Source organism: Bos indicus, chromosome 9 (genome assembly GCF_029378745.1).
Source record: "Bos indicus isolate NIAB-ARS_2022 breed Sahiwal x Tharparkar chromosome 9, NIAB-ARS_B.indTharparkar_mat_pri_1.0, whole genome shotgun sequence".
In the NCBI taxonomy this organism is placed as follows: Eukaryota; Metazoa; Chordata; class Mammalia; order Artiodactyla; family Bovidae; genus Bos; species Bos indicus.
The window spans coordinates 26353854-26379882 of NC_091768.1; the positions used below are offsets into that span (position 1 = coordinate 26353854).

General features: G+C 43.2%; 1 protein-coding gene across 4 annotated transcripts in view; it reads right to left on the reverse strand.

Annotated features, from left to right (window-relative positions):
- Positions 1–19807, reverse strand: part of TPD52L1 (TPD52 like 1) — a 93739-nt gene extending 73932 nt beyond the window's left edge. The window contains exon 1 of one of the 4 annotated variants that reach the window (XM_070795834.1): positions 19588–19807. In XM_070795834.1, coding sequence (XP_070651935.1) covers positions 19588–19606 — 19 coding nt within the window. In that variant the 5' untranslated portion in view covers positions 19607–19807. The remainder of the gene's footprint in view (positions 1–19587) is intronic. The other 3 variants (XM_019967120.2, XM_019967121.2, XM_019967122.2) reach the window with 3 other exon arrangements.
- Between the last annotated feature and the right edge of the window lie 6222 nt (positions 19808–26029).

A 26029-nucleotide genomic window follows, 5' to 3' on the forward strand; every position in this document is an offset into this window, starting at 1 on the left:
ATTCTTGCCTAGAGAATTCCATGGACAGAGGAGGCTGGCGGGCTACAGTCCGGGAGGTAGCCCATGTTTACTATTTGCCTCTTCCCTCCAATGGGCTTCCCTTGTGGCTCAGCTGGTAAAGAATCCACTCTGGATTCGATCCCTGGGTTGGGAAGATCCCCTGGAGAAGGGAAAGGTTACCCACTCCAGTATTCTAGCCTAGAGAATTCCATGGACTGTATAGTCCATGGGCTCACAAAGAGTTGGAAACGACTGAGCGACTTTCACTTTCTTCCCTCAAATAGGGGGAAGAAATTTCCTCAGGGCAGAAATTTTCTTTTTGTTTGCTTATGTTTTTCTGGAGTTTAGAACAATGCCTTGACACGTAGATATTTCAGGTAATTACCACATGAAGAAATGAGTAAGACCACAGAACTGGCAAACTTGTGGGAAGGTATCTGAATATTTGGAATTTCATATTATGGTTGAGAGAGTTTCATCTTTTGAGAGACTATCAGGTTTATAATTACAATTTTAAACATTTAATTAGGTCATTGATTTAAATGTGATTTTAGGGTAGAAATCTTACTAAATTTGTAAGTAACATTAGAACATTTAAGAGAATTTTAGATTTACTATATTTATATATTTAATTTCTAGATTTACAAGATTTAAGTAATTGGGCAGGACAGTCAACTGGAAAAACTGAAATTGACTATCAGCTAAATGTATATATTGGTTAATATTATACTATTCAAAGTTCCTTTAACAGTAATTATTAGCATTTGCTCATTTTATAAATAGGATAAGATTTGCAAGCTGAATTTAAGAATGTAAATTTTCTGAAACTTTACATTCATTTCCAATGAATAAAATGTTAACTGTTAAATGAAAAAAAAAAAAAAACCCCACTTCCAATAGTCTTTTCAACAGGGCACAAGAACAAACCACAGCGTGATTCAGAAGGGAGAAGGCCACACACATATGACAGGATCACAGGGCCTCGAGATAGGAAGAAAACCCACATTCGGTTCCAGTGTCCCCATGTAAAAGAAACCAGCCTGAGCCAACGACCCACCCCAAACCAGATCTTGCCGTGTTTTCATCTGCAAAATGAAGTGACTGTATGAGATCACTAATTAACTTCTCCCAACTCTCAGTGATGATGTTGTTCCTTAAGGACATAACAGATTCAAAATGCCATGGAAGTTGGGAAAAGAGAGGGATTAACTCCAGGGAGAAAATCAGAAGTTCATTAGCAGTTGGATGGGATCTGTCAAGCCGAAATGAGAGGAACCAGGATTCCAGGTGGACAAAACATGGGAAACTAGAAAGTGGGCTTGGGAAAGGGAGACACAGAAAAATGTGCAATGGTGAGCGTGCCATCCAGTACAGTCAAGAGAGCTCTTCACTGGTGTGTGGATAAATACAGCTCACAGCTCAAAAAGCTGATGTGTTAGCAGCAGCATTTACTGTATCTGCTAGGAAGTCAGAGACATTTTAACAGCACAATGGTAGTATTTACATAGGGCCTCAACAAACATTTGATTATCAAAATGATTACATCTATTTGTAGTAAGATTGCTGCGGCTGCTGCTAAGTCACTTCAGTCATGTCCAACTCTGTGCGACCCCATAGATGGCAGCCCACCAGGCTTCCCGTCCCTGGGATTCTCCAGGCAAGAACACTGGAGTGGGTTGCCATTTCCTTCTCCAATGCATGAAAGTGAAAAGTGAAAGTGAAGTCGCTCAGGCGTGTCCGACTCTTAGCGACCCCATGGACTGCAGCCTACCAGGCTCCTCCATCCATGGGATTTTCCAGGCAAGAATACTGGAGTGGGGTGCCATTGCCTTCTCCGGTATTAAGATTAGATTTTACCAAACAAATATGCTTTCACATCACACAGTAATTCCTTGGGAGCTTATTTTAAATTTACTTCATAGTGTGCAACTTCATTAGTATAAAGGCTAATCCTAAGCCAAATATTCATTTTACAGAATACATCTTGAGTTTTATGAAACTAAAAGAATACCCACAAAGTCTGATATTTCTCTAAGAGATCCCTCAGAAATCAGAATTTGCCCTAAATTCTCAACAAAGCTAAAAATACTCTCCAATGAAAGGTCAGTGAAATTGGGAGAAAAATGGATGCATATGCATCAATATTTCAAACCCTCACAGGCCATCAGCAAAGACCTGGGAGAGGTGGCTCATTCAGGGAAGGAAATAAGTGGAGTGGATGTAAGAATAAAGACATATCTTCTCATAAATCTCTATCAAAGAGCAAGCAGACCAGGCCACCCGCACATTACAGGAGAAAATGCTACCAAATTCCGGTAGCTTTTATTTCTATGAATGAGACTTTCATTTGTCCAGGTAAAACAACATGATCAAGTATTGCTGATGCAGGGTTTCCCACTGCACTGAAAATCAGCTGCTCGGGTAAAGCATCCTCACGAGAGTGAGTTACAGTCTCTCTTTCTGGTCCCTCCAATGCCCTGTTGGACTCTGCACCAGGACAGCCAGGAAAACCTGGGAACCCAGGGCACACGGTTCATCTGCACAGCTCATCCTGAAGTCTATTATGTATTTGTTTGATAGTGCCTTAATGGAGACGGGGAGAAACCCAGTATCTATTTCTTTGCTTGTCAAATATATATCAGGTGTCCAGTGACCTCTTTTCTTTCGAGCTGTCTTACCAAAAAAACTCCATTTTAAAAAAGAAATTCTTCATTGAATCAAGATATCACGGGGAAAATTAGGAGGTGATTGATCTCATTTCCCGGGAAAGCGCCATTAGAAGTACCTCTTGTCCTGAGTTTCTCTCATCAGCCTCTAGGCATCTCTTCTTGTCTCCCACTGTATTTCCTTTTCTCTCTCCAAGGCTCACTCTTTGTGGGTCCTTCCTTCCTACTTCCTGTATTTCCCCCTCACCCTCTCCAGAGTCTTCTCACTCTCCTTTTCCTAAGAGGAGCAACTTAGTTCTTCCCCAGCTTCTATTTTTATATCGCCATCCCTCAACTCCTAAGCTTAATATCATCTTCGGTACTTCAATATTGGAGATAATCATGACAAAGAAAGAATACTGAGAATTCTTACTATCACTCTTACTGTATGCGTGTGTGCTAAGTTTCTTCAGTCATGTCCGACTCTGTGCAACCCTAGGGACCGTAGCCCGCCAGGCTCCTCTGTTCATGGGATCCTCTAGGCAAAGAATACTAAGAGTGGGTTGCTATGCCCTCCTCCAGGGGATCTTTCTGACTCAGGGATTGAACCCATGTCTCCTACATCTCCTGCATTACAGGCAGATTCTTTACTGCTGAGCCACCGGGGAAGCCCATCCCTCTTACTAGCGCTTCTTTAATTTAGAAAGATTTGATGAGAAGTTACAATAAAATTTTTTTTAAAAACTAGCCATTTCTTATAAAAATTGAGATGTTCATCCCCTATTACACCCTGCTGGGGTTAGATAAGATGTTATCCACTCAGTACTATTCACTCCTTCATTTTTGTTTCCTCCACAAGTATTTACAGAGTGTTTTCCATGGACCAGTTATTGTTCCAGACACTGGGGACATGAAAATAAACAAGACAAAGTTCCCTTCCCTCAAGGAGTTTAAATAATAGTTGAGAGAAAGTAGAGACAAACAGTTATACATAATACGAAATGCCATAGTGCTATGAAGAAAAAGAAGGCAGAATAAAGGAAATAGATTGGGATGGATATATATATATATGTATACATATATGTATAGGTATATATACATACATAAAATATATATGCATATAAGACTCCTTGGCGGAGGCAAGGCAACCCACTCCAGTATTCCTGCCTGGAGAATCCCATGGACAGAGAGCCTAGCGGGCTACAGTCCACAGGGTCGCAGAGAGTCGGACATGACTGAAGTGACTTTGCACAGCACAGCACACACATATATATTTATATATATACATAGTTTTCATTTGTGCCTTATTTTTTGAAACCTCTGAAATAGCAAGAGCAGAAACCTACATTTGTCATTAGGAGCTTTTCAGAATACTCGGAAATCTCAAGCATGCTGCTAAGCAACAGACACCAGGACCTTCAAAGGCCTGCCACCCAGAACACACACCTTGCTCCATGGGCTCCGCATTGCTTCAGCAAGGCTGCGCTGTAATAATCAACATCCAAACCACAAAAGACCAGAAAGAAGATTTGCCATCTGAAAAGATAAGCGCTGCCAGCACTCCCCTGCCTCCGATGATCTATGAAATTATTATGGGAGAAGCAGTGGAAATGGAAGCAAAGAATTTAACTCATTCATCCTCAAAATGGCTTCCCAAGCGGCGATAGTGGTAAAGAATCCACCTGCCAATGCAGGAGACACAAGAGATGCTGGTTTAATCCCTGGGTCAGGAAGATCCCCTGGAGTAGGAAATGGCAACCCACTCCAGTATTCTTGCCTGGGAAATCCCATGGACAGAGGAGCCTGGCGGGTCCCTGGGGTCACAAAGAGTCAGACACAACTGAGCAACTGAGCACTCACATTCTCAAAATGTGTCCAAATGATGAACACGGCTTTGTATGTCTGCCTATCTCTAAGTTTTGATCCAAGAAGGACCAAAGGAGCAATCATTTAAAATACCCTCTTGTTAGCAAAATTGCAGTGTGCTTTACTAGGTAAAATTTACACTCCAGAAAAGAACTCTGCATGCAGGCCAGATATCCAAATTTCAGCAACTTATATATTTATTTCTATCTTCAACCTACTCATCTTTCCTTAGCTCCAGAGAGCTATTTTTAATCGCATGGTAGGTGGTGTACAAAATCCAAAGAGTTTTCTGATAAAAGAATGCATTAAAGATAGTAGCTTGACACCTAACTGCTATGACAAAAATAGGGTGGTAAGCTCATAAGAAAGGACTTGGTTTAATAAATAACTCTCACATTTCCTTTTCATTACTGGAATAGTACCCAAGCACTGTCCAAAGTGCTTCATGGGCATTGTCTCAGTCATCACCAAACCCACCACTCTCACCATTTTTCATATGAGAAAACTGAGACTTAAGTTAAAACTCACACATCCAAAAAGTAACTGAACTCAATTCAGTTCATGAATTCAATTCTATGAGACAACATCTGTGTTCCCACCACTAGGGTGGAGTCTCTTTATATGCCAGAACCTCTTTCCTTTTTTCTTCTATTTCTTCCTCCTGACTTCTCCCCACATGACACACTCATATCCTCAGCCTGGAGAAACAGCTTATGTGGGTGTACAGTCATTCTCTAAATGCGAAGGACCAGCAGCCAGACTTAAATTTTAGGAATCACGTTAGGAAAAGAAAATATCTAATTTGGCTGTAAACTTCGGAGAAGGCAATGGCAACCCACTCCAGCACTCTTGCCTGGAAAATCCCATGGATGCAGGAGCCTGGTGGGCTGCAGTCCATGGGGTCACTAAGAGTTGGACACGACTGAAGCAACTTAGCAGCAGCAGCTTTCCACATAGAAATGGAAACAAGCATAGTTTCATTATTGCTGCTTTATAGCTTTGTGTGTGTGTGTATATATATATAGGAACAGCAGCTTTACACACACACACACACACACACACACACGCATGCATGCTAAGTTGCTTCAATCATGCCCAACTCTTTACAATCCTGTGGACTGCAGCCTGCCAGGCTCTATCCATGGGGTTCTCCAGGCAAGAATACTGGAGTGGGTTGCAGTGCCCTCCTCCAGGGGTTTTCCCGAACCAGGGACCAAAGCTGAGTTTCTTATGTCTCCGGCACTGACAGGCGGGTTCTTTCCCGCTAGCACCACCTGGGACATCTGGTACATACATGTATATGTACTTTTATTTTTAAAAAGCAACATGTGATAAAAAATTTGAATGAGCGTTTCACGAACAAAGGAGCTCAAAGGACATTTGACCCAACCTCTTGAGCAAGAGGTGAGCAAACAGACCTGAAATCCAGGCGGAGGGATCACACAGGGGTATGCAAACCAGAAATCATTCCTCACTGGGGTCACCCTGGGGTCTGTCCACCATGAGCACAAGTAGGGGCTCCCATACACGTGCATGCAGCAACCTAGCCTGGTGAGTTTATATCAGAAGTTTCAAGCAGAGTGTGCATCAGAATCATTGGAAGGGCACTGGAGACAGAGATGGCTCGTCTCCAAAGTCTCTGTTTCAGTAGGTCTAGAAATGGGGCTTGCATGCACGTAGCTTCAGTCGTGTCCAGCTCTGTGTGACCCCATGGACTGTAGACCACCAGGCTCCTCTGTCCATGGGATTCTCCAGGCAAGAATATTGGAGTGGATTGCTATGCCCTCCTCCAGGGGACCTTCCCAACCCAGGGACTGAACGCTCATCTCTTATGTCTCCTACAGTGGCAGGCAGGTTCTTTACCACTAGGACCATCTGGGAAGCCCAGAGTGGGGCTTTAAGGATATGCATTTCTAACAAGTTCCCAGGTGAAGCTAATGAGGCTGGTCAAGGGATCACACTTTGACAAGCAGTGCATTGCCCGTACACCACTGCCACCTCTAAGAACAATCAGCTCTGTCATAGCTCAGGATGAAGACTGTTCATGCTGGCAGCATGGTCCACCCACGAAGGGACACGTAAGCCTGGCAGCCCACTGAGGGCTGTTTACGCAGAGTGTTCTGGAGTCCTGGGTACCCAGAAGACAGCCTAGAAGAAGAGACACAGGTTCTAGGTGCTCACTCTGGACAAGGCGCAGCTAGACGAAGCCTAAAACGGGGCCGTCTGAAGTTAATGGCTCAGGACGGGTGTCAAGAATTGTGAAGGGTTGGATTTTGCCCCACTTGGCGAACAAACAAATTAGCCTGCCAGTTTCTGCTGGCAGAAAACACCCGACTCCTGGGTCACAGAACAGAGAGAATTTATTACTCACAGTGATAGCAGTAGCCATGGTAACATCATTGCACTGGTTCCCTGAGCCCTAATTCTGGCAGGGTGACACGCTGAGGGCCAGGTGTTGTCTGATTACACAGTGGGATGAGTTTCTGAGACCAACACCGAGATTAGGATGCTCTGATTTTATACAGATCCGCAGACACTGGGTCTCGCTGGAGTCCTGATCTTTATTATCTCGGATGGTAAACCTATCTACCCCTAAGGGAGGCGGTCTCTGTCTTCCAAGGCTGCCTGCTATGCAAAACCTCCCTGAAAAGACAGTCCAGGGAGAATCAGCAGTGAATGCCTTTGCTCCCAAGACCAGCCGTGCGGAAACTCGAGACACCAACAGAGAACTGTCTCCTCACAACAGGGCCCGGCTGCCAGGACGAAGGGTGACCCCGACTGGAAACGAGGATGAGGACATGAGCCGGGGAGGCAGCCGAGGGAGAGTTTCTGAGGCAGAAGACTCAGTGAGTTGAAAGGCTGTGAGGAGGCAGCCCGGGGAACTCAGAAGGAGTCTGTTAGGAGATGAGGTCAGGGAGGAAACGAGGAAGAAGGGGGACCGATCATGGCGCAGCCTCGTGGCCACAGCAAGGACCCTTTATCCTTTATCCTGAGTGAAAGGAGAGCTGACTGCCGAGTCCTGAAGGGATGAGTGGCATGGCGCCACGTGTTTTGAGAGGGTCACTCTCGGCACCATGTGGAGGAACAACCTGAAGACAGGCCAGGGCCAAAGCAGGGAGACCAGCTAGGAAACTCCAGGAGAGAGTCAGTGAGAGATGATGGTGGCCCAGACCATCATCTGCGAGGTGCAGAGAGGGTGCAAGTCATTTGACTCTAGGCATATTTTGAAAGGCGGATTCTCTGATAGCTCAGATGGTGAAGGATCTGCTTGAAATGCAGGAGACCTGGGTTCGATCCCTAGGTTGGGAAGACCACACCCACCTCCCACCCAGAAGAGGAAATGGCAACCCACTCCAGTCTTTTTGCCTGGGAAATCCCATGGACAGAGGAGCCTGGCGGGCTACAGTGCATGGGGTCACAAAGAGTTGGCAACAACTGAGCGACTGACACACACACTTTCATATTTTTGAAAGTAGAGCTAGCATGACAGACTGGAAATGGGCTATGATGGGGCGGGGGGCCCCAAAACAAAAGCTTTCCAAGGATAGGTTTGGGGCTACTGTGGTTGAAATGCTGTTGTTAGCGGAGATGTGGATAACTTTGGGAGATACTAGGATTCTAGGGTTATTTCCAAGAAAGAAGATCAGAAATTCAATGTCAGACACATTACGTTCAAGATGCTTATTAGGCATTCATGTAGAGACAGCAAGTGAACAGGCTGAAGGTGAGGGGCCAGGTCCAGGCTGAGAAAACAGATGTGGGAGTTGTTAGTTTACAGATGGAATTTAAAAGTATGAGAAGCTCACCAAGAGAATGAGTCCAGATAGAAAGAAAGGAGACTGAGGCAGGGCTTGTGAAGGAGTAGGGGGAAAGCGCTTAGCATCCTGGAAACCAAGAGAATAAAGTGCTCCAGGGAGGAGGGACTGAGCAACTGTGCCAAGTGATGCTGGTATGGTACTGGCACAAAAACAGAAATATAGACCCATGGAACAAGACAGAAAGCCCAGAGATACACCCATGCACCTATGGGCACCTCATCTTTGACAAAAGAGGCAAGAATATACTGTGAAGAAAAGACAGTCTCTTTAATAAGTAGTGCTGGGAAAACTGGACGGCTATGTGTAAAAGAATGAAATTAGAACACTTCCTAACACCACACACAAAAATAAACTCAAAGTGGATTAAAGACCTAAATGTAAGACCAGAAACTATAAAACGCTCACAGGGAAAACGTAGACAAAACACTCTTTTACATAAATCACAGCAAGATCCTCTATGACCCACCTCCTGCAGTAATGGAAATGAATGAAAAAAATAAACAAATGAGACCTAATTAAACTTAAAAGCTTTTGCACAGCAAAGGAAACCATAAACAAGGTGAAAAGACAACCCTCAGAATGGGAGAAAGTAACTGCAAATGAAGCAACTGACAAAGGATTAATCTCCAAAATAAAGCAGCTCATGCAGCTCAATCAGAAAAACAAACAAGAAAATCAAACAATGGGAGGAAGACCTAAAGAGACATTTCTCCAAAGAAGGCATGCAGATGGCTAATAATCACCTGAAAAAAATATTCATCATTGCTTATTATAAGAGAAATGAAAATCAAAACTACAATGAGATGTATATCACCTCACAACAGTCAGAATGGCCATGATCAAAAAAAAATCTACAAACAATAAATGCTGGACAGGATGTGGAGAAAAGGGAGCCCTCCTGCACTGTTGGTGGGAATGTAAATTGATACACCCATTATGGAGAACAGTATGGAGATTTCTTTAAAAAATATATTAGGAATAAAACTACCATATGACCCAGAAATCCCACTACTCGGCAAAAAACCTGGGAAAACCACAATTCTAAAAGACACCCCAATGTTCACTGCAGCCTTATTTACAATAAGCAGGACATAGGATAACCTAGATGTCCATCGACAGATGAATGGATAAAAAAGTTATGGAACATATATACAATGGGATATTACTCAGCCATAAAAAGGAACAAATCTGAGTCAGTTCCAGTGAGGTGGATGAATCTAGAGCCTGTGATACAAAGTGAAGTAAGTCAGAAAAACAAATATCATATATTAATGCGTATATATGGAATCTAGGAAAATGATACTGATGAACCTATCTGTAGGGAGTAGTAGAGATGCAGACGTAGAGAACAGATTAATGGACATAGCGGGGGAAGGAGAGGGTGGAATGAATTGAGAGAGTAGCCTTGAAATACATACATTAACATATGTAAAATAGATAGCCAGTGGAAATCTGCTGTATGATGCAGGGAGCTCAACCCTGTGCTCTGTGACAACCTAGAGGAGTGGGATGGGGTTGGGGGTAGGAGGGAGGTTCATATGTAGGTTCAGATGTCCCCAACCCAGAGAGAGGGGACATATGTACCTATGGCTGATTCCTGTTGATGTATGGCAGAAACCAATACAACATTGTAAAGCAATTATCCTCCAATTAAAAATAAATAAATTAAAAATTTTTTAAACTAAATAAAAGATGACAGAATAAAAAATGTTAGTGCTAACACCACTATCATTTGTCCATTTCTCTTAATGAAGGAAGTCAGCAACCCCATAACATACATAATCAAAGAATTTAAGTTGAGTGGGATGGGAGGGGGGAGGCAGACTGTGAAGGAGGGGATATATACATGATTATGACTTATTTGCATAGTCATATGGCAGAAACAAGCACAACATTGTAAAGAAATTATCCTCCAATTCAAAAATAAAATATACTTTTAAATGTAAAAAAAAAAGAATGTAAGTCATTAGCGGGGTAGGTAATATTGTGATTCCAATTCTTTTCAAATGTATATATGAATCGATTTTTAGACGTGTGTTTTCCCTCTGTTTTTTACTGGTACTCAATCCACATTTTTTTTTCCAATACAAGATTTGCTTTTCAAATGTATTAGATTTTCTGTTTGTAAATACAAGGGCCTTTCTCTCTCAGATGCCAAAATCATTTCTGGAAAGGAGAGGCCAAGGTCTCCGTTCAGCCCTTCTCCTGCATGCAAGAGAATCCGTAAGGCATATGCATTGAGCACTACCATGGAATAACCAGCTGCCTTTGGGCTGGTGGATCAGTTCTGTTCAGTTCAGTTCAGTCGCTCAGTCGTGTCCAACTCTTTGCAACCCCATGAATCGCAGCACGCCAGGCCTCCCTGTCCATCACCAACTCCCGGAGTTCACTCAGACTCAGTCCGTCCATCGAGTCAGTGATGCCATCCAGTCATCTCATCCTCTATCATCCCCTTCTCCTCCTGCCCCCAATCCCTCCCAGCATCAGGGTCTTTTCCAATGAGTCAACTCTTCTCATGAGGTGGTCAAAGTATTGGAGTTTCAGCCTCAGCATCAGTCCTTCCAATGAACACCCAGGACTGGTCTCCTTTAGGATGGACTGGTTGGATCTCCTTGCAGTCCAAGGGACTCGCAAGAGTCTTCTCCAATACCACAGTTCAAAAGCATCAATTCTTCAGCACTCTCCTCTCCCAAAATAGCAAGATCATATTTCAAAAAAGTTCTGCATGTGTGTTCTTACCTCTATACATTCTCTCAAGGGTCACAGTGACAAATGCGAGTCCTAATCCTCAGAATAAGCTTCCTTCTTTCAGGTACAGAGTCATTGGGCTCTGGAAACCTGACGGAACATCTCATATAAGCAATTGGAACCAGGTCCAGCACACACTAAGTCCACAATAAACAGACATTTTCCTTGTCAGTAATGTCCTTCGTGGAATGTGTAAATTAGGAGAAATGGGTAAGTGCTTATAAGAACCTTTCCATCATTTGAAATAAACTTTGCAGAAAGCAAGAAGATGGATCCTGGGGTATCAAAAGAGGAATAATGAGGATCAAAGACTTCAATTTCTTCCTGACTTGTCTCAACTCTTAAGTAAGGGAACCATCTTTCCATGATGTCTTCATGTAGAAATGAATCCTACATGAATTCTGAAATCCCAAGTGTTGGCAATATTTATAGATTATTTACTGTTCTCATTATCGCTACTCTCAGCTTGTTCACATACAGGGGGCGGAAATCAGGGGAAAACAAACAAGTAAATACCCAACAGCCAGAGCCTCTGAAATAGAGAAATCTGAAGAGACTCCCCGCTCATTGTACCCGTAGTTATAATTTTCTTCTGAATGAATCAGTTCTGTTTCCAGGATCCTTGACAAGCTGCTCTTGCTAATGATTGACAAAAGAAGTGTCTAATTATAAAAAAATTGCATTTTGCAGTTTCCAAGGGCTTGGTGGATTCTGTGTTTTAGATATATGTCAGAGAAAATGTAATTTGTGTAAGGTGCAAATAACTAGATTTAAGTCTAGAGATGAGATGTAACATATATACACACGTTTTCGGTATGTGGTACATCATTTGGCTACAGCACAAATAGCCAAGCATCGGATTTTTGTCTTCTGAAGAAGAAGTAATAGGTTGGCGATAAAGGGGTATTCTTGGAGATTTATGGTTTTATTCTGGGACTTTCACATGCTCTGCATCAAAATGCAACATTTATAAACAACTCACACTGTGAGAAACTATTTAAAATTCATCTTTCCTTGAGGACCCAAAGCTTTCTTTTAGCCAACTCAAATTCATTAAAATGTTCTATTGCCTTCCCTGGTGCATTAATAATGATTCTTAATTTTATGCATAGATTTTAAATACATTACACTTCATTTCATAAACATTCAATGACAAGTAGAATGACAGGCTTGAAAATCCACAGTTTAGGGTCATCCTTCATGTGTTCTTAACTTCATCCTGACTCAGTTTAGGAGGTGGCTTTAAAGTGTTGCTGGGGACATTCCAGAACTGCAGTAATGATGAACATTGACATACGTGGAGAGCAAGCCAGGCTGGTAACTGGGGCTGCCACCCTCTTTTCTCCAATTGCCAGTTTTTAAGTATAGATGATTTGCACATTTTAAAGGATAGTTGCTAACGTACTTATTTATTATTTACTTAGTTCCCTAGGCTTCACTGGTGGCTCAGAAGATAAAGAATCTGCTTATAATGTAGTAGACATGAGTTTGATCCCTGGCTGGGGAAGATCCCCTGGAGAAGGAAATGGCAACCCACTCCAGTACTCTTGCCTGGGAAATCTCATGCCCAGAGGAGCATGGCAGGCTATGGTCCATGGTGTCACAAAGAGTCGGACATGACTAAACCACTCACCACACACATTGGCTGGTAAATTAGAGGAAGTAAGCAAGTCTGCTCAGTCTCAGTTCCATAGTATAAAAATACAGACTTAGTTCAGAGGTTGTATTGTGAAGAATACAGGAGACAACATATTAACACCAAGTACCAAATCTTATGATTGACCAGAAAATGGACTCATATACTTCTAAGTTTTTTGAAGCAACTTCTCAAATTCTGCCTGCCAGAAAGTATTAAGAAAACAAGGCACATATTAGGGAATGCAATTCAAAATAGCTTCTAGTATGCTGAGCTGGATGATTCACAAGCTGGAATCAAGACTGCCGTGAGAAATACCAAAAACCCCAGATCCGCAGATGATACCAACTCTAATGGCAGAAAGTCAACAGGAAATAAAGAGCCTCTTGATGAGGGTAAAAGAGGAGAGTGAAAAAGCTAATTTGAAACTCAACATTAGTTGTTCAACTTTACCTGTCCAAGTAAAATTTGAAGCTACTGTATTACTTGCTTTTTACTATTTATCCTATCTGTTCGCATGTCTTTGTTTTATTTAGTTATTTATTTGCTTCTTTCCTTCAAATTTTACTTGGACAGGTAAAGTTGAACAACTAAAAAAAAAAAAACTGTTTATGTTAAACACCATTAAAAAAATTTTATGGAGGGAAGGGACATATGTATACCTATGGCTGATTCATGTTGACATTTGACAGAAAACAACAAAATTCTGTAAAGCAATTATCCTTCAATTAAAAAATTTTAAAAATCAAAAAAAAAAAAAAAAAAGAAACTCAACATTAAAGACATTAACATCATGGTTTCCCGTCCCAACACTTCATGGCAAATAGATGGGGGAAAAGTGGAAACAGTGACAGATTTTATTTTCCTGGGCTCCAAAATCACTGCAGACAGTGACTGCAGCCATGAAATTAAAAGAAGTTTGCTCCTTGGAAGGAAAGCTATGACAAACCTAGACAGCATGTTAAAAAGCACTTTGCTGACAAAAGTCCATATATTCAAAGCTATGGTTTTCTCAGCAGTTAATGTATGGATATGAGAGTTTGACCATAAAAACCATAAAGTTAGACTATAAAGAAGGCTGAGCACTATGAGCACTAAAGAGTTGATGCTTTTGAACTGCAGTGCTGGAGAGAACTCTTGAGAGTCCCTTGGATGGCAAAGAGATCAAACCAGTCAATCCTAAAGGAACTCAATCCTGAATATTCATTGCAAGGACTGATGCTGAAGCTGAAGCACCAATACTTTGGTCACCTGATATGAATAGTCAACTCCTTAGAAAAGACCCTTATGCTAGGAAAGATTGAAGGCAAAAGGAGAGGGGGGCGGCAGAGGATGAGATGGTTAGATAGCATCACCATCTCAATGGACACAAATTTGAGCCAACTCCTAGAGACAGTGGAGGACAGAGGAACCTGGCATGCTGCGTCCATGGGGTCACAGAGAGTTGGACACAACTTAGCAACTGAATGACAACAACAACAACATAATATCTATGGTTTGTGTGACTCCATTTTATAAAAAATTTAATTGCAACAACTGTACATGCTGCTGTTTAATCGCTAAGTTGTGTCTGATTCTTTTGTGACCCGATGGACCAGTAGGCTGCCAGGCTCCTCTGTCCATAGGATTTCCCAGGCAAGAATACTGGAGTAGGTTGCTATTTCCTTCTCCAGGGTATCTTTCCAGTCCAAGGATCAAACCTGTGTCTCCTACACCGGCAGGTGGATTCTTTACCACTGAGCCATCAGGGAAGCCTAACAGTATATGATTTGTTACAAATGATTGACTTTATCTTATATATACATCACTACCTACTTTAAAATTTTTTAGAGGGAAAGTAAAACAGTAGAAAGTAGCTTTGAAGACAGTAAGAATACTCTTCATAATATTTTTAAAAGTCATAAATCAAAAGGTGTAATACCTAGCTTCCATAGTGTGAGGTTTACGATTGTACAACCTGAAATGTAGAAAACAGATTTCTTTTTCTTTGAGTACTCTGATCTCTACAATATAAGAGACTTAACCTCTTACTCTTTGAGAAAGAAGGGATTATTTTACTGTTTTGTTAAAAAAAAAAACAATAATATGCTTTGCTTACAAAGCAAGAATTTGTTTGCATGGAATATTAATAAAAAGGATACAACTGTATTTATTTTTTTCTAGAGCTCGTTCTTTGCTTCATTTTATGTTCTTATCTGTTTGTTTTCTTTCATCTAACTTACATTATCTTCCTGTGTTTCATTTGTCTGTATAAAATGCCCTGACTTCTTCCTGGAACAAGACGACTCCAAACAAATGTCCTGTGAGCAAAGAGGAACGTAAGATAAACATGACATTTCACTTTAATGGAATCTGCAAACAGGCTTAATCTGACATGTATCACTTTAAGTCATTCATGGACTTCTGAGAATCCTCCTGAATAGAATGTCTGAATATAAAAAGTAGTTACTATAACTGGCTGAATATTGGTCCCCAAAGATATCAGATCCTGATCCCTGGGGCCTGTAAATATTACCTTTTATGGGAAAAGAATCTTGGGATGGGAAGATTATCTTAGATGCTCCAGGTGAGCTCTAAATGAAATATCACAAATATTCTTTTAAGAGCGAAAGAGGGAGATCTGACAGAAGAGAAGGCAACGGGACCACAAAGGTAGAGACTGAAGAGATGTGGCCAGTGGTTGGAGGAGGCAAGGAAGAAGTATTTCTGAGAGCATCCAGAAAGATCGAAGCCTTGCTGACGTCCTAATTCTGCTCGAGCGATGGTAATTTTGGACTTCAAGCCTCCAGAACTGTGAGAGAATACATTTCTGTTGTTTTAAGCCACTATATTTGTAGTAATTTGTTATTGAAGGAAAGTTACATGGCTCAAAATAGCCTGGAGTTAAAACTCCCCTCCAGGTCCTCCCCACCATTCTGTGCAAAACAAAGAAGAAAAAAATGGACATTAAGGTTGATTATGCCCAGCTCCCAGCCAGTCCAGCCTCTGGCCAATATCCAGAATTCCTTGCCCCGACCATTTAAGACAAAACTACTCCGAACGACCTTGGAGAAGAACAGGCCGCCTTAAGACAGTAGCTTTCCACATATATGCCTATATATACTGACTCTTTTCTTGGGTTAGTGCAGCAGCTCACTAATCTGACTGCTGCCCCTTCTCGCCCCATTAAAGGTGACCTGTTTCTGTAAAGTGCTGGTCTCGTTCTTTTTCCGAACCTCGCCTTCTCTAACTCCCTTACCCTACAGTTACAGCAATCATAGGACACTAACACAATCATTAATCTGAATACATACAAGTATTAAGTGAAATTTTTCCTTGTAACATTCAAGACATTGGGAAAGACAAAAAGTTAATTTCTAGAGTAATGAAATATGAAAGGTGGTTCCAAAAGGAACCTTCTTTAAAGGACTGCCAAATATTTCAGGAAAATGCTACATTCCAAAATAAATTCTCTCTAACATATCAACTTTATTAAAGCAAATTCTCTAGTACCAGGAAAACAATGGGCAACATAGCCTCTTGTGGGCCTCTCACGGCACACAGTTCTCCAGCCTCTCCTCGTGGAATTGTTCCTAACCCCACTTCTGTGTTTTTCCTTCTGCCAACTTCCCAGAATGTCTTCCTGTTCTGTTGGAAGTAATCTGTTCTTCTACAAAGTCAAAGAACCTAACAGCAGCATTTCACTTCTAAGACCCACTACTGCATTTATGGAGATTTGTGTGTAAATGAAGTCCATAGCATCTGTAGTATAAAGTGTGTGCTGAGTTGCTTCAGTCCTGTCCGACTCTTTGCAACCCCATGGACTGGAAGCCCCCAGGCTCCTCTGTCCATGGGATTCTCCAGGCAAGAATACTGGAGTGGGTTGCCAGACCCTCTTCCAAGAAGAGGTACTATAAAGTACCTGAGGACATCTCAATAGCACTGACCACTTAACCACATTCATGTTTGCTTTTCTCTAGATCAAAGGGCAGAAAGAGGAGCCATCCCCTCTCTAGATAAATCTAAAATAAACAGTGCTAAGGTTAGAAGCTTGCGTTTAGGAAACTACAGGACTCTCTTAGAATCTAAGAGGCAATTATTTAGCCAGAGAAATGTACCAAATAGAAAGAAGATCTCTTTAATATAAACCATAAACATTTTGTGAAATGTTTCATTTTCAAAGAACTTACTATGTCTGCTGCTTAACTGACCAAAAAAAAAAAAAGTCTGAAAATGGAGAACTTAATGTACTGGGAAGATGAGAATTTAAGGGGCAAATATCATCCACCAGATTGTAAAACTATAAAGTTGAAAGTCATCCTTGACAGCCAATCCAAGTTACCATTGTTTCCTTCCCAAGTCACCCGCCATCCTTCACAGCCAATCCAAGTTACCGTTTTTTTTCTTCCCAAGTATTTCTTAACTCTATTGACTTTTGTCCCCCTGGCTGACCATCACCCTATTCCAGTCTCCCTAGGAGGCCTTCACATGAAGGGGGAAAGAGGCAGAGGGGGCCAAAGAAAGTACGAGCAGGTAGGGACTTAAGTTTTAGTTCTCTTCTGAAAGTGGTAGGCTTTGTGTGGGGAGTGGGCCTTTACAGCATCCACTCTGCAATATTATATACTTGTTGTTACAAGGAATTTACATATCTGGCTTGTTTCCTTTCTGGAGAATGGGAAGGACCAGACTACCTAGCTCATGGAACTGCTGTGAAGCAGTGAGTCAACCCATGTAAAGCACAAAGAGCAGAAACAGGGACACTGAGCAAACTCTGCTGGTTTGACTATCACCTGCTGGGCTGGGAGCTTTCTTCAGGCTCTCACTGGCGACCCACTCCAGTATTCTTGTCTGGGAAAACCCATGGATGGAGGAGCCTGGTAGGCCACAGTCCATGGGGTTGCAGAGAGTTGGACACAATGAGCGACTTCACTTCACTACTTTACTAGGCTGGGAGCTTCCTTAAAGCTCTCACTACACTGCGGTACTCTTCTTATCATTTAGATGGTTGCAATTTTTCTGTTTAGTTATCAAATAACTCTCAAGTTAATGTCCGTCTCTTCCTCTACTACAAATTTCACAAAGCAGGGATCCAGGCCATGTTTGTTCCTCTTAGCACAGTGCTTGGCAAAGGAAAGCACTGAAGTGTTTGTTAAGTAAATCTCACAAGTAAAGCAAACCAGTAACACCAGTGGGTCCAATCTGATGAATGTTTCCTATCTGCTGTAGTTTTTCTCTCCAACCTCACTGAATAACGGATTCACTTGAGAAGCTTTCAAATATACCCATGCCCAGGCCCCAGAGATTCCAGTTTGCTGGATCTGGATTGGGCCAGGGCCTGTATTTAAAACTGCAAATCTCATTGGCAAAGCAGGTTGGAAAGCTCCAGCTGTTCCCACCTGCTTCAGTTTAGGAGTGAAGGCTTCCAACCTGATCTCAACTTTTGAATTAGACTAAGGAGCTCCCCAGGGGCTTCCCAGGAGGCACAGTGGTAAAGAATCTGCCAGCCAGTGCAAGAGACACAAGACACAAAGGTTTGATCCCTGAGCTTGGAAATTTCCCCTGGAAGAGGACATGGCAACCCACTCCAGTATCTTGCCTGGAAAATTCCATGGACAGTGGAGCCTGGTGGGCTACAGTTCATGGGGTTGCAAAGGGTCCAACAGGACTGAGCACACAGCACACATAGAAAAATTCCCCACCCTTGGTTGCATTCTCCTTTCCTATTTAGATAGACAGTGGAGGAAAAATACTGGAAGCAGCAGCTTTATGGACAAGATCTTGGCTGATGGAAAGAATGAGGATGGTTCGTACTGTTCAGACCATTGTAAGCCTGGCAGCCAAACCTGTTGGGTGACTCCAGACCCAGCATCTGCCAAGTCTCTCTCATGTAGGAGGACACTTAAGCCCCTAAAAAGGGAGCACATAGGGTCATGAACCTCTTCGTTTTTTAAACTTTTTAAACGGGGCTCTTATTTTATTTAAAAGCCTACATAGAATTTCCCGTGGAAGAAAGGTGGTGATGATTGTTCTAAAGCCCGAAAAAGGCTGAACTCGCATTCATTCATTCTCGGCATTGCTCCCAAGAGAGACTCTATAGAGTCAGACTCCAGTCTCCTGCTCCACATTCGTCCACCTCTGCTTCTTTACATATACCATTTACTTCCATTCTGGCACGATTCCATCGGGATTCCCTAACCCTTCTCTGCTGCGACCTCAAGACACCAGGCTGCCCTCGGTGAAGCCCTCTCGGGCTCCTGGAGCCAGTGACCCCCGGAGCTCGAAGGCCCCGCGCGCCAAGGGAGGCAGAGGTCGCCCCCCGACCGAAGGAAACCGGGACTCTCGCGTCGAGCTGCGAAAATCAGCGGGCGGGTAACGCACTCCCCGGTCTCGGAAGGCAGGTCCCCGCGCTGCAAACCCCTCGCGTGTCCGGGAGACCCGGGGTCTCCATGGAGCTAGCACCTCGGCGCGCGCTGCGCTCAGCCCGGGATTCGGGAGGTGCAGGACGCGAGCCCACCGTGCACTGCAGGAGTCGTCGCGGCCCCTCCCTACTCCCGGCGGGAAGAAGGGGACGAAAGGGGTTCTCCGGACCCTGCCCAACAGGTCCTGCGGGTGCCCGCGGGGTGTAGGAAGCGCGAGCGCGACTGGCTGGGAAAGAAGTCGAGCAATCCGGGGGCGCGTTTCCTGTCGAGGGTCCTCTCCACTGGTCCCCAGCCCACAGCACATCCTGAGTTTGGGGGAGCAGGAATTGTCCCTCAGGCGCGGGGAGGAGTAGAGTGGTGGACACATGGGGTGAGGTCACCCATCCGCTCGGCCGGGGAGCAAAGTTAGGTGATGAGGGGAAAGGGCCTTTGGGAGCCCTAGGGCCTGACCCTCGGGGCGATCGGCGACCACTCACCTCGAGCCTGCGCCTCCATAGTAGCCGACTTAGGACTGAGAGTGGCGGGGACGCCCGGCGCCTGGCGGAGAAGCAGCGGCGGTGCCGGATCTCGGAACGCAGCTGGCCACGTCCTCTCCCCGCACGCGTGTAGCGAGCGCGGCGTGGAGGGGGTGGGGGCCGAGGGGCGGCCTCCGCTGCCCGCTCCGGGTTACCTCCGCCCCTTCCAGTCTACCTGGCCCAGACCTCGCGGGGGTGCAGCCCACCGCTGGGCGCCACCTGCCGGCCGATTCGGGCATCGGGCCGGGGGCGCGCGCTCCGGGCTCAGGGCGCGTGCTCTGCCCAGCGATGTCTAAAGCCGGCTTGAGGTCCGCGGTGCTTTCAATTTTCTTTTTTGTAAATACATTTATTGATACCCACTTTCTATAGTTCATTAAAATAATCCACAAGCATAAAAATATTTTTCTTTTGGATATCACCGAGGTCCAATCTACCGAGGTCTCAATCGTCAGAATCGTCTGCCGGTTCACAGACCCGAATATTGATAAATCATTAAACAGTGGCCCTTATACACTCAAGTGGTCTCTTAGGCAATGGAGCATGTAGGGTAAAATTATGTATACGTTTAAATCAAGGAAAAGGGTATCAATCATGAACAAAGAGAAACGACTAGGAATCAATATCCTAGGTGAAGAAAGTACCACTGTTGACACTTAGTGTCCGAATACTGGAGATGAAAGGGTATGTGTGTATGTGTGTGTGTTTATGGGACAGTTTCTTATGAATGCCGTTGCTGACCAATGGCAAGATCCATGGGCTTGCATACAGCCAATGCCCTGAAGAGGGGAAGGAAGGGGGCTTTACAATAAGGGATACAGTGGTAGGTTCCTCTGAACCTCTGGACTCAATATTTTTTTGTCAACTGATTAGTATATAACTTTGTTTGATGTGTGTTTCTGTTTAAAAATACCTCATTTAATACATACTGTTCACTCACTAATAATGAACACTCCCAGCCCACAGCACTATTAAGCTTATTTAACTTAGGAAATGTGAACAGAACTTCTGAAGCTTATTCAATATCTGCATTTCTCCCTAAGTCGCAGACAGCTTTCAGGCACTTAGGATACCCCACGGCTCTTCAGCACCAGGCTTGGTGGGTGCGCGCATGCGTGCTAAGTCCCTTCAGTTGTGTCAGACTCTTTGCGCCCCTATGGACCTTAGCCCGTCAGGTTCCTCTGTCCGTGGGATTCTCCAGGCAAGAATACTGCAGTGGGTTGCCATGCCCTTGTCCAGGGGATCTTCCCAACCCAGGGACTGAACCCATGTCTCTTAGTCTCCTGCATTGGCAGGTGGGTTCTTTCCCACTAGCCCCACCTGGGAAGCCCCAGAGACCAGCCTGCTGCGTTGGCTGGGGATTGAACCCAGTTCTACTGCTCCGAAGGCAGCTATGTTCACCACTATACCGCCAACCAGGCGTGGAGGCCTTTTTAAATAGTAGAACTAGCCTTCATTTTAGCCTTCATTATAGTCTGTGAGAAGGGCAGTTATGTACCATCTGAGAGTTGAAAGAAGAAGGTGGAGGTTAGCCTTTGATTCCTTTGCTAGGAGGTATACACCAGTCCTCCTAGCTATTTCAGGGCTCTGCCCTTGTCCAGGAGGGACCATGGAAGTGCTCTATTGATTCTGGTATCACACATTTTCGTAGGGAGGCAAATTCGCAGATACAGAATCTGCCAATAAAAAGCATCAACTGTATACTTTTTCTAATCTGAAGCCCATGGGCTGTACCTGTAGGTTGATGAAGCAGTCACATTTTTGAGACAAAGGACTAGAAATTTACATTTCTGTTCCCAGCCTGACCTGACCTGGTAATGTGACCAGAAAGCATGGCAGGGACTAAGAAATATCAGCTCCTGCCGCACCTCCTCAGCTATTTAGCTGTCTCGGTAACTTTTCCTCCCACCTATACCATCTTCATCTGCAAAATACAGTGTAGTCTTTACTTACTTTTTGTCTTGAATGATTTGCTGTATTGTTCAGTTGTTTTTATTTTTTTGTCCTCTCTTAGATGGTAAAGTCTGTCAGGGTCCAGTGTGGGTCTCTCATATTGAAAGTGTGAAAGTGTTAGTCACTCAGTCACGTCCGACTCTTTGTGATTCCATGGACTGTGGCCCGCCAGGCTCCTCTGTCAGTGGAATTTTCTAGGCAAGTGGGTTGCCATTTCCTTCTCCAGGGAGTCTTCCTGACCCAGGGATTGAACCCAGGTCTCCTGCGTTGCCAATGTGGGTCTTTATACTGAGCCTCTCATTGCCTGCCAAAGAGCCTTATACAGATTCATAGCTATAAAATGATTTATTGAATAAACAACTAACTAGTAGTTTCTATAGTTACTCTCAGAATATAGTCTAATAAACATTAAGAGAGACATTTTTGCTTGAAAGAGGAGCACTCATAATTGCCTGGAACATGTATAAACACATCAGCGTTTCTTGTTATATTGAAGAGGTCCCTGATTTGTAATCATTGCCATTAAAATGCCTCTATAGAACACCAACCATGGCTTTTAAATGGTTTCTGGAGATATCGAACGAGGATGTGCCAAAGGATGAATCAGAATCGGTGATTAAATCACTTTTCAGAGCCTATTTCATTGTTCCGGTCCTCTCTACCCTGGAGATTAAACAACAGGCTAGAGTTGACTCCTAGCAGTTAAAAGGAGCTAAAAATAGTTAATGACTTTCCACCTTGAGTCATCTAAACTTCTTCTAAGCTCTGACTCATTTTTCTGATTTACAAAATGTTAAGGTCTGCCCTCTTGATGTCTTCTATCACTGTTCATAATAAGGGAATATTGATATTGATTCAGAAACAGCTACTGAAGATCATCTATGTGCCAAGGACTGTGCTAGATACTAAAGGTACAGGAAGAGGCATGACCCTTTTTACCCAGGTTGTTCATGGACTCATGAGAAGGCAGATGCTCTATCAAGCAGTGCAGTATAATAAAAATATAATACAATATTATATTATATAATAAAAATATAATGTAATATAAATATAATATAACACAGTACAGAGTTAAGCCAAGTATGCACCTGGGCAAATAAGGGAGCTCTCCTAACTCAGATGGGGGAGGAGACAAAGGAAGGTTTCTTTGAGGATGCTTGCCTCAGCTGAGTCTTGAAGGATGGAGGAATTAACCAGGTTAATGGTTTAGTAAAAGGAGATTGTGTTTACGCCCTCCTTTTTCTTGGCACTTAGGATGGTGAATTTCCTTCACTTCTTTAAAGCTAAGGAAAACAGCCATCTTCACCCCTATGTTCTTTGTCTCTGTAGATAATCCACCTGGAAAACAATGGGTGTGTGTTTGGTTATGTTAATGAAAAGCTGTTCACTCCTCCACAATTGATCTTTCTTCAGAGGTGGAGATGCCGTGGGAATCTTACCTGGACAAAGGGATGGTATACCAACAGTCTTGCCTAAATAAGTTCCTGGGTCACTTAAAACGCCCCAGACCACACTCTGACCTGGGCTGAGGGAGCCCTTGGGAGATGGGCAGAGCAGAGAAATTTGAGGTACAAATAGGAAAGACAGATAAATTATGCCACTCTGACTGTGATCCTTACTAATACACTAAAGAACATGCTTTTTCAAAAAAATTTATTTATTTTAGTTGGAGGCTAATTACTTTACAATATTGTGGTGGTTTTTGCCATACTTGACATGAATCAGCCACGGGTGTACATGTGTCCCCATCCTAAACCGCCCCCCCACCTCCCTCCCCATCCCATCCCTCTGGGTCATACCAGTGCACCAGCTTTGAGTGTCCTGTTTTATGCATCAAACTTGGACTGGTGATCTATTTCACATATGGTAATATACACGTTTCAATGCTACTTTCTCAAATCATCCCACCCTTACCTTCTCCCACAGAGTCCAAAAATCTGTTCTTTACATCTGTGTCTCTTTTGCTGTCTTGCATATAGGGTCATTGTTATAGGCTCAGAGGGTGAAGTGTCTGCCAGCAATGCGGGCAATCTGGGTTCAATCCCTGGGTCAGGAAGATTCCCCTGGAGAATGAAATGGCAACCGACTCCAGTACTCTTGCCTGGAAAATTCCATGGACTGAGGAGCCTGGTAGGCTATAGTCCATAGGGTTGAAAAGAGTCGGACACGACTGAGTGACTTCACTTTACCATCTTTCTAAATTCCATATATATGCATTAATATACTGTATTGGTGACTTTCTTTTTGGCTTACTTCACTCTGTATAATAGGCTCCAGTTTCATCCACCTCATTAGAACTGACTCAAATACATTCTTTTTAATGGCTGAGTAATATTCCATTGTGTATATGTACCACAACTTTCTTATCCATTCTTCTGCCCATGGACATCTAGGTTGCGTCCATGTCCTAGCTATTGTAAACAGTGCTGCGATGATCACTGGGGTACATGTGTCTCTTTCACTTCTGGTTTCCTCGGTGTGTATGCCCAGCAGTGGGATTGCTGGGTCGTATGGCAGTTCTGTTTCCAGTTTTTTAAGGAATCTCTACACTGTTCTCCATAGTGGCTGTACTAGTTTGCATTCCCACCAACAGTGTAAGAGGGTTCCCTTTTCTCCACACCTTCCCCAGCATTTGTTGTTTGTAGACTTTGGGATCGCAGCCATTCTGAGCAGCGCGAGATGGTACCTCATTGTGGTTTTGATTTGCATTTCTCTGATAATGAGTGATGTTGAGCATCTTTTCATGTGTTTGTTAGCCATCTGTATGTCTTTGGAGAAATGTCTGTTTAGTTCTTTGGCCCATGTTTTGATTAGGTCATTTAGAACATGCTTTTGATGCCTTTTGATGCAAGTACTTTCGATGAAAAGTACTAGCTGTGTAACTGGAGGGGGCTTCCGCAATGGCTCAGCAGTAAAGAATCCACCTGCAACACAGAAGATGTGGGTTCAGTCCTTGGGTCAGAAAGATCCTCTGGCGGAGGGCACAGCAGCCCACTCCAGTATCCTTGCCTGGAGAATGCCATGGACAGAGGAGCCTGGCGGGCTCAGTCCACGGGGTCGCAGAGAGTCTGACACGACTGAGTGACCGAGCACACAGGCACACGTAAGGAGGCAGGTTCTGTGCGTCTCCGCGCCTGAGTTTCGGTATTTGTGGTGTTTTGTGGCAGGATGCTCTCTGCAGTGTTAATTAATGTGTTCTTTCCCTCCTATCTTCTGGGGCCAGAGCAGTGTTTCCCAGCCCACTGGTGCACCCTCACAACACAGGGAAGGGGCTTTGAAACATTTCCGACCACCTGGCTCCCACTCTGCAGACGTTTAGATTTGAAAGCTCCCTAGATAATATTGAAAGCTTTCTAGGTAATATTGATACGCTTCCAAGATTGAGAATGACTGTTTTAGAAACTGTCCATAGTATCTGAAGATGAATATATTAATATGTATATATATATACATACACACATACACATACGGACATATATTCACTATAATTATTACTAATAATTATCATTGTTCCTAGAGTGTAAAATCAAGCACAGGTACCTAAAATATGGTAAAGTCACAATTTCAGCCTAAGTCTATCTGATGCTAAAGCTTGTGTTTGAAACTAAAATTTAAATACTTAAAGGATATGAAACTTTGAGTTTTCAGATTAAAAAGTCACCACCTGGGTAAACAGAGTATAATGAAAAAGAAATGTGAGCAGACAAAGCAAGAATTTTCTGTCCCTCCTTCCAGGGGAGTTGGGGAAGGAAGAGAAGTTTGAAGGAGAGCTTAGACATAGGGCTGTCTGTGCATCTCACCCTGTCCTTCCCTCCTCCCAGCAGAGCAAGGAGACTTGGCCCTGACAATCCCCTGGGGAACTCTAATGTCCAAATAGCTTTGAGAAATGTTAGGATAGAATGGGTATCACCTTGAATTTCCCATCCTTCCAAGTGGTGTAGGAAAATATCAATGAATTTCCTTATACCCCATATGAGATATGTTTATCCCTCAAAAACTCCTCAATAAATTGATCAGACTATGTAAAATCCTTTACAAAAAAACCTAGTGTACAGATTTTGCTTTTTCTAAGTTCCTCCTAAATTTCTAAATGTGTTCTCTGGGTCATAAATTATGCATAGATGTTCAAAGAATTTAGAGGATAAAGGTATATTTTTTCCATTGAAAAGAGGCATACTGTTTAATTGTACCCTGAGGATTAGTATACACAAATACTAAAACTTACTCCTTTAGACTTTAAAGCTTTAAAATGTAGAATCATTTTAAAATATCAATCTCTAAAATACATTTAAAATGTATTAATTTTCTAAGGTCTTCTTAACCTCAACCCTGTTGCCATTTTTAAAGTCTTTAATTGAATTTGTTTCAATATTTCTCCTGTTTAATGTTTTGGTTTTTTGATCATGAGGCATGTAGGATCTTAGCTCCCTGGCCAGGGATCGAACCTGCAGCC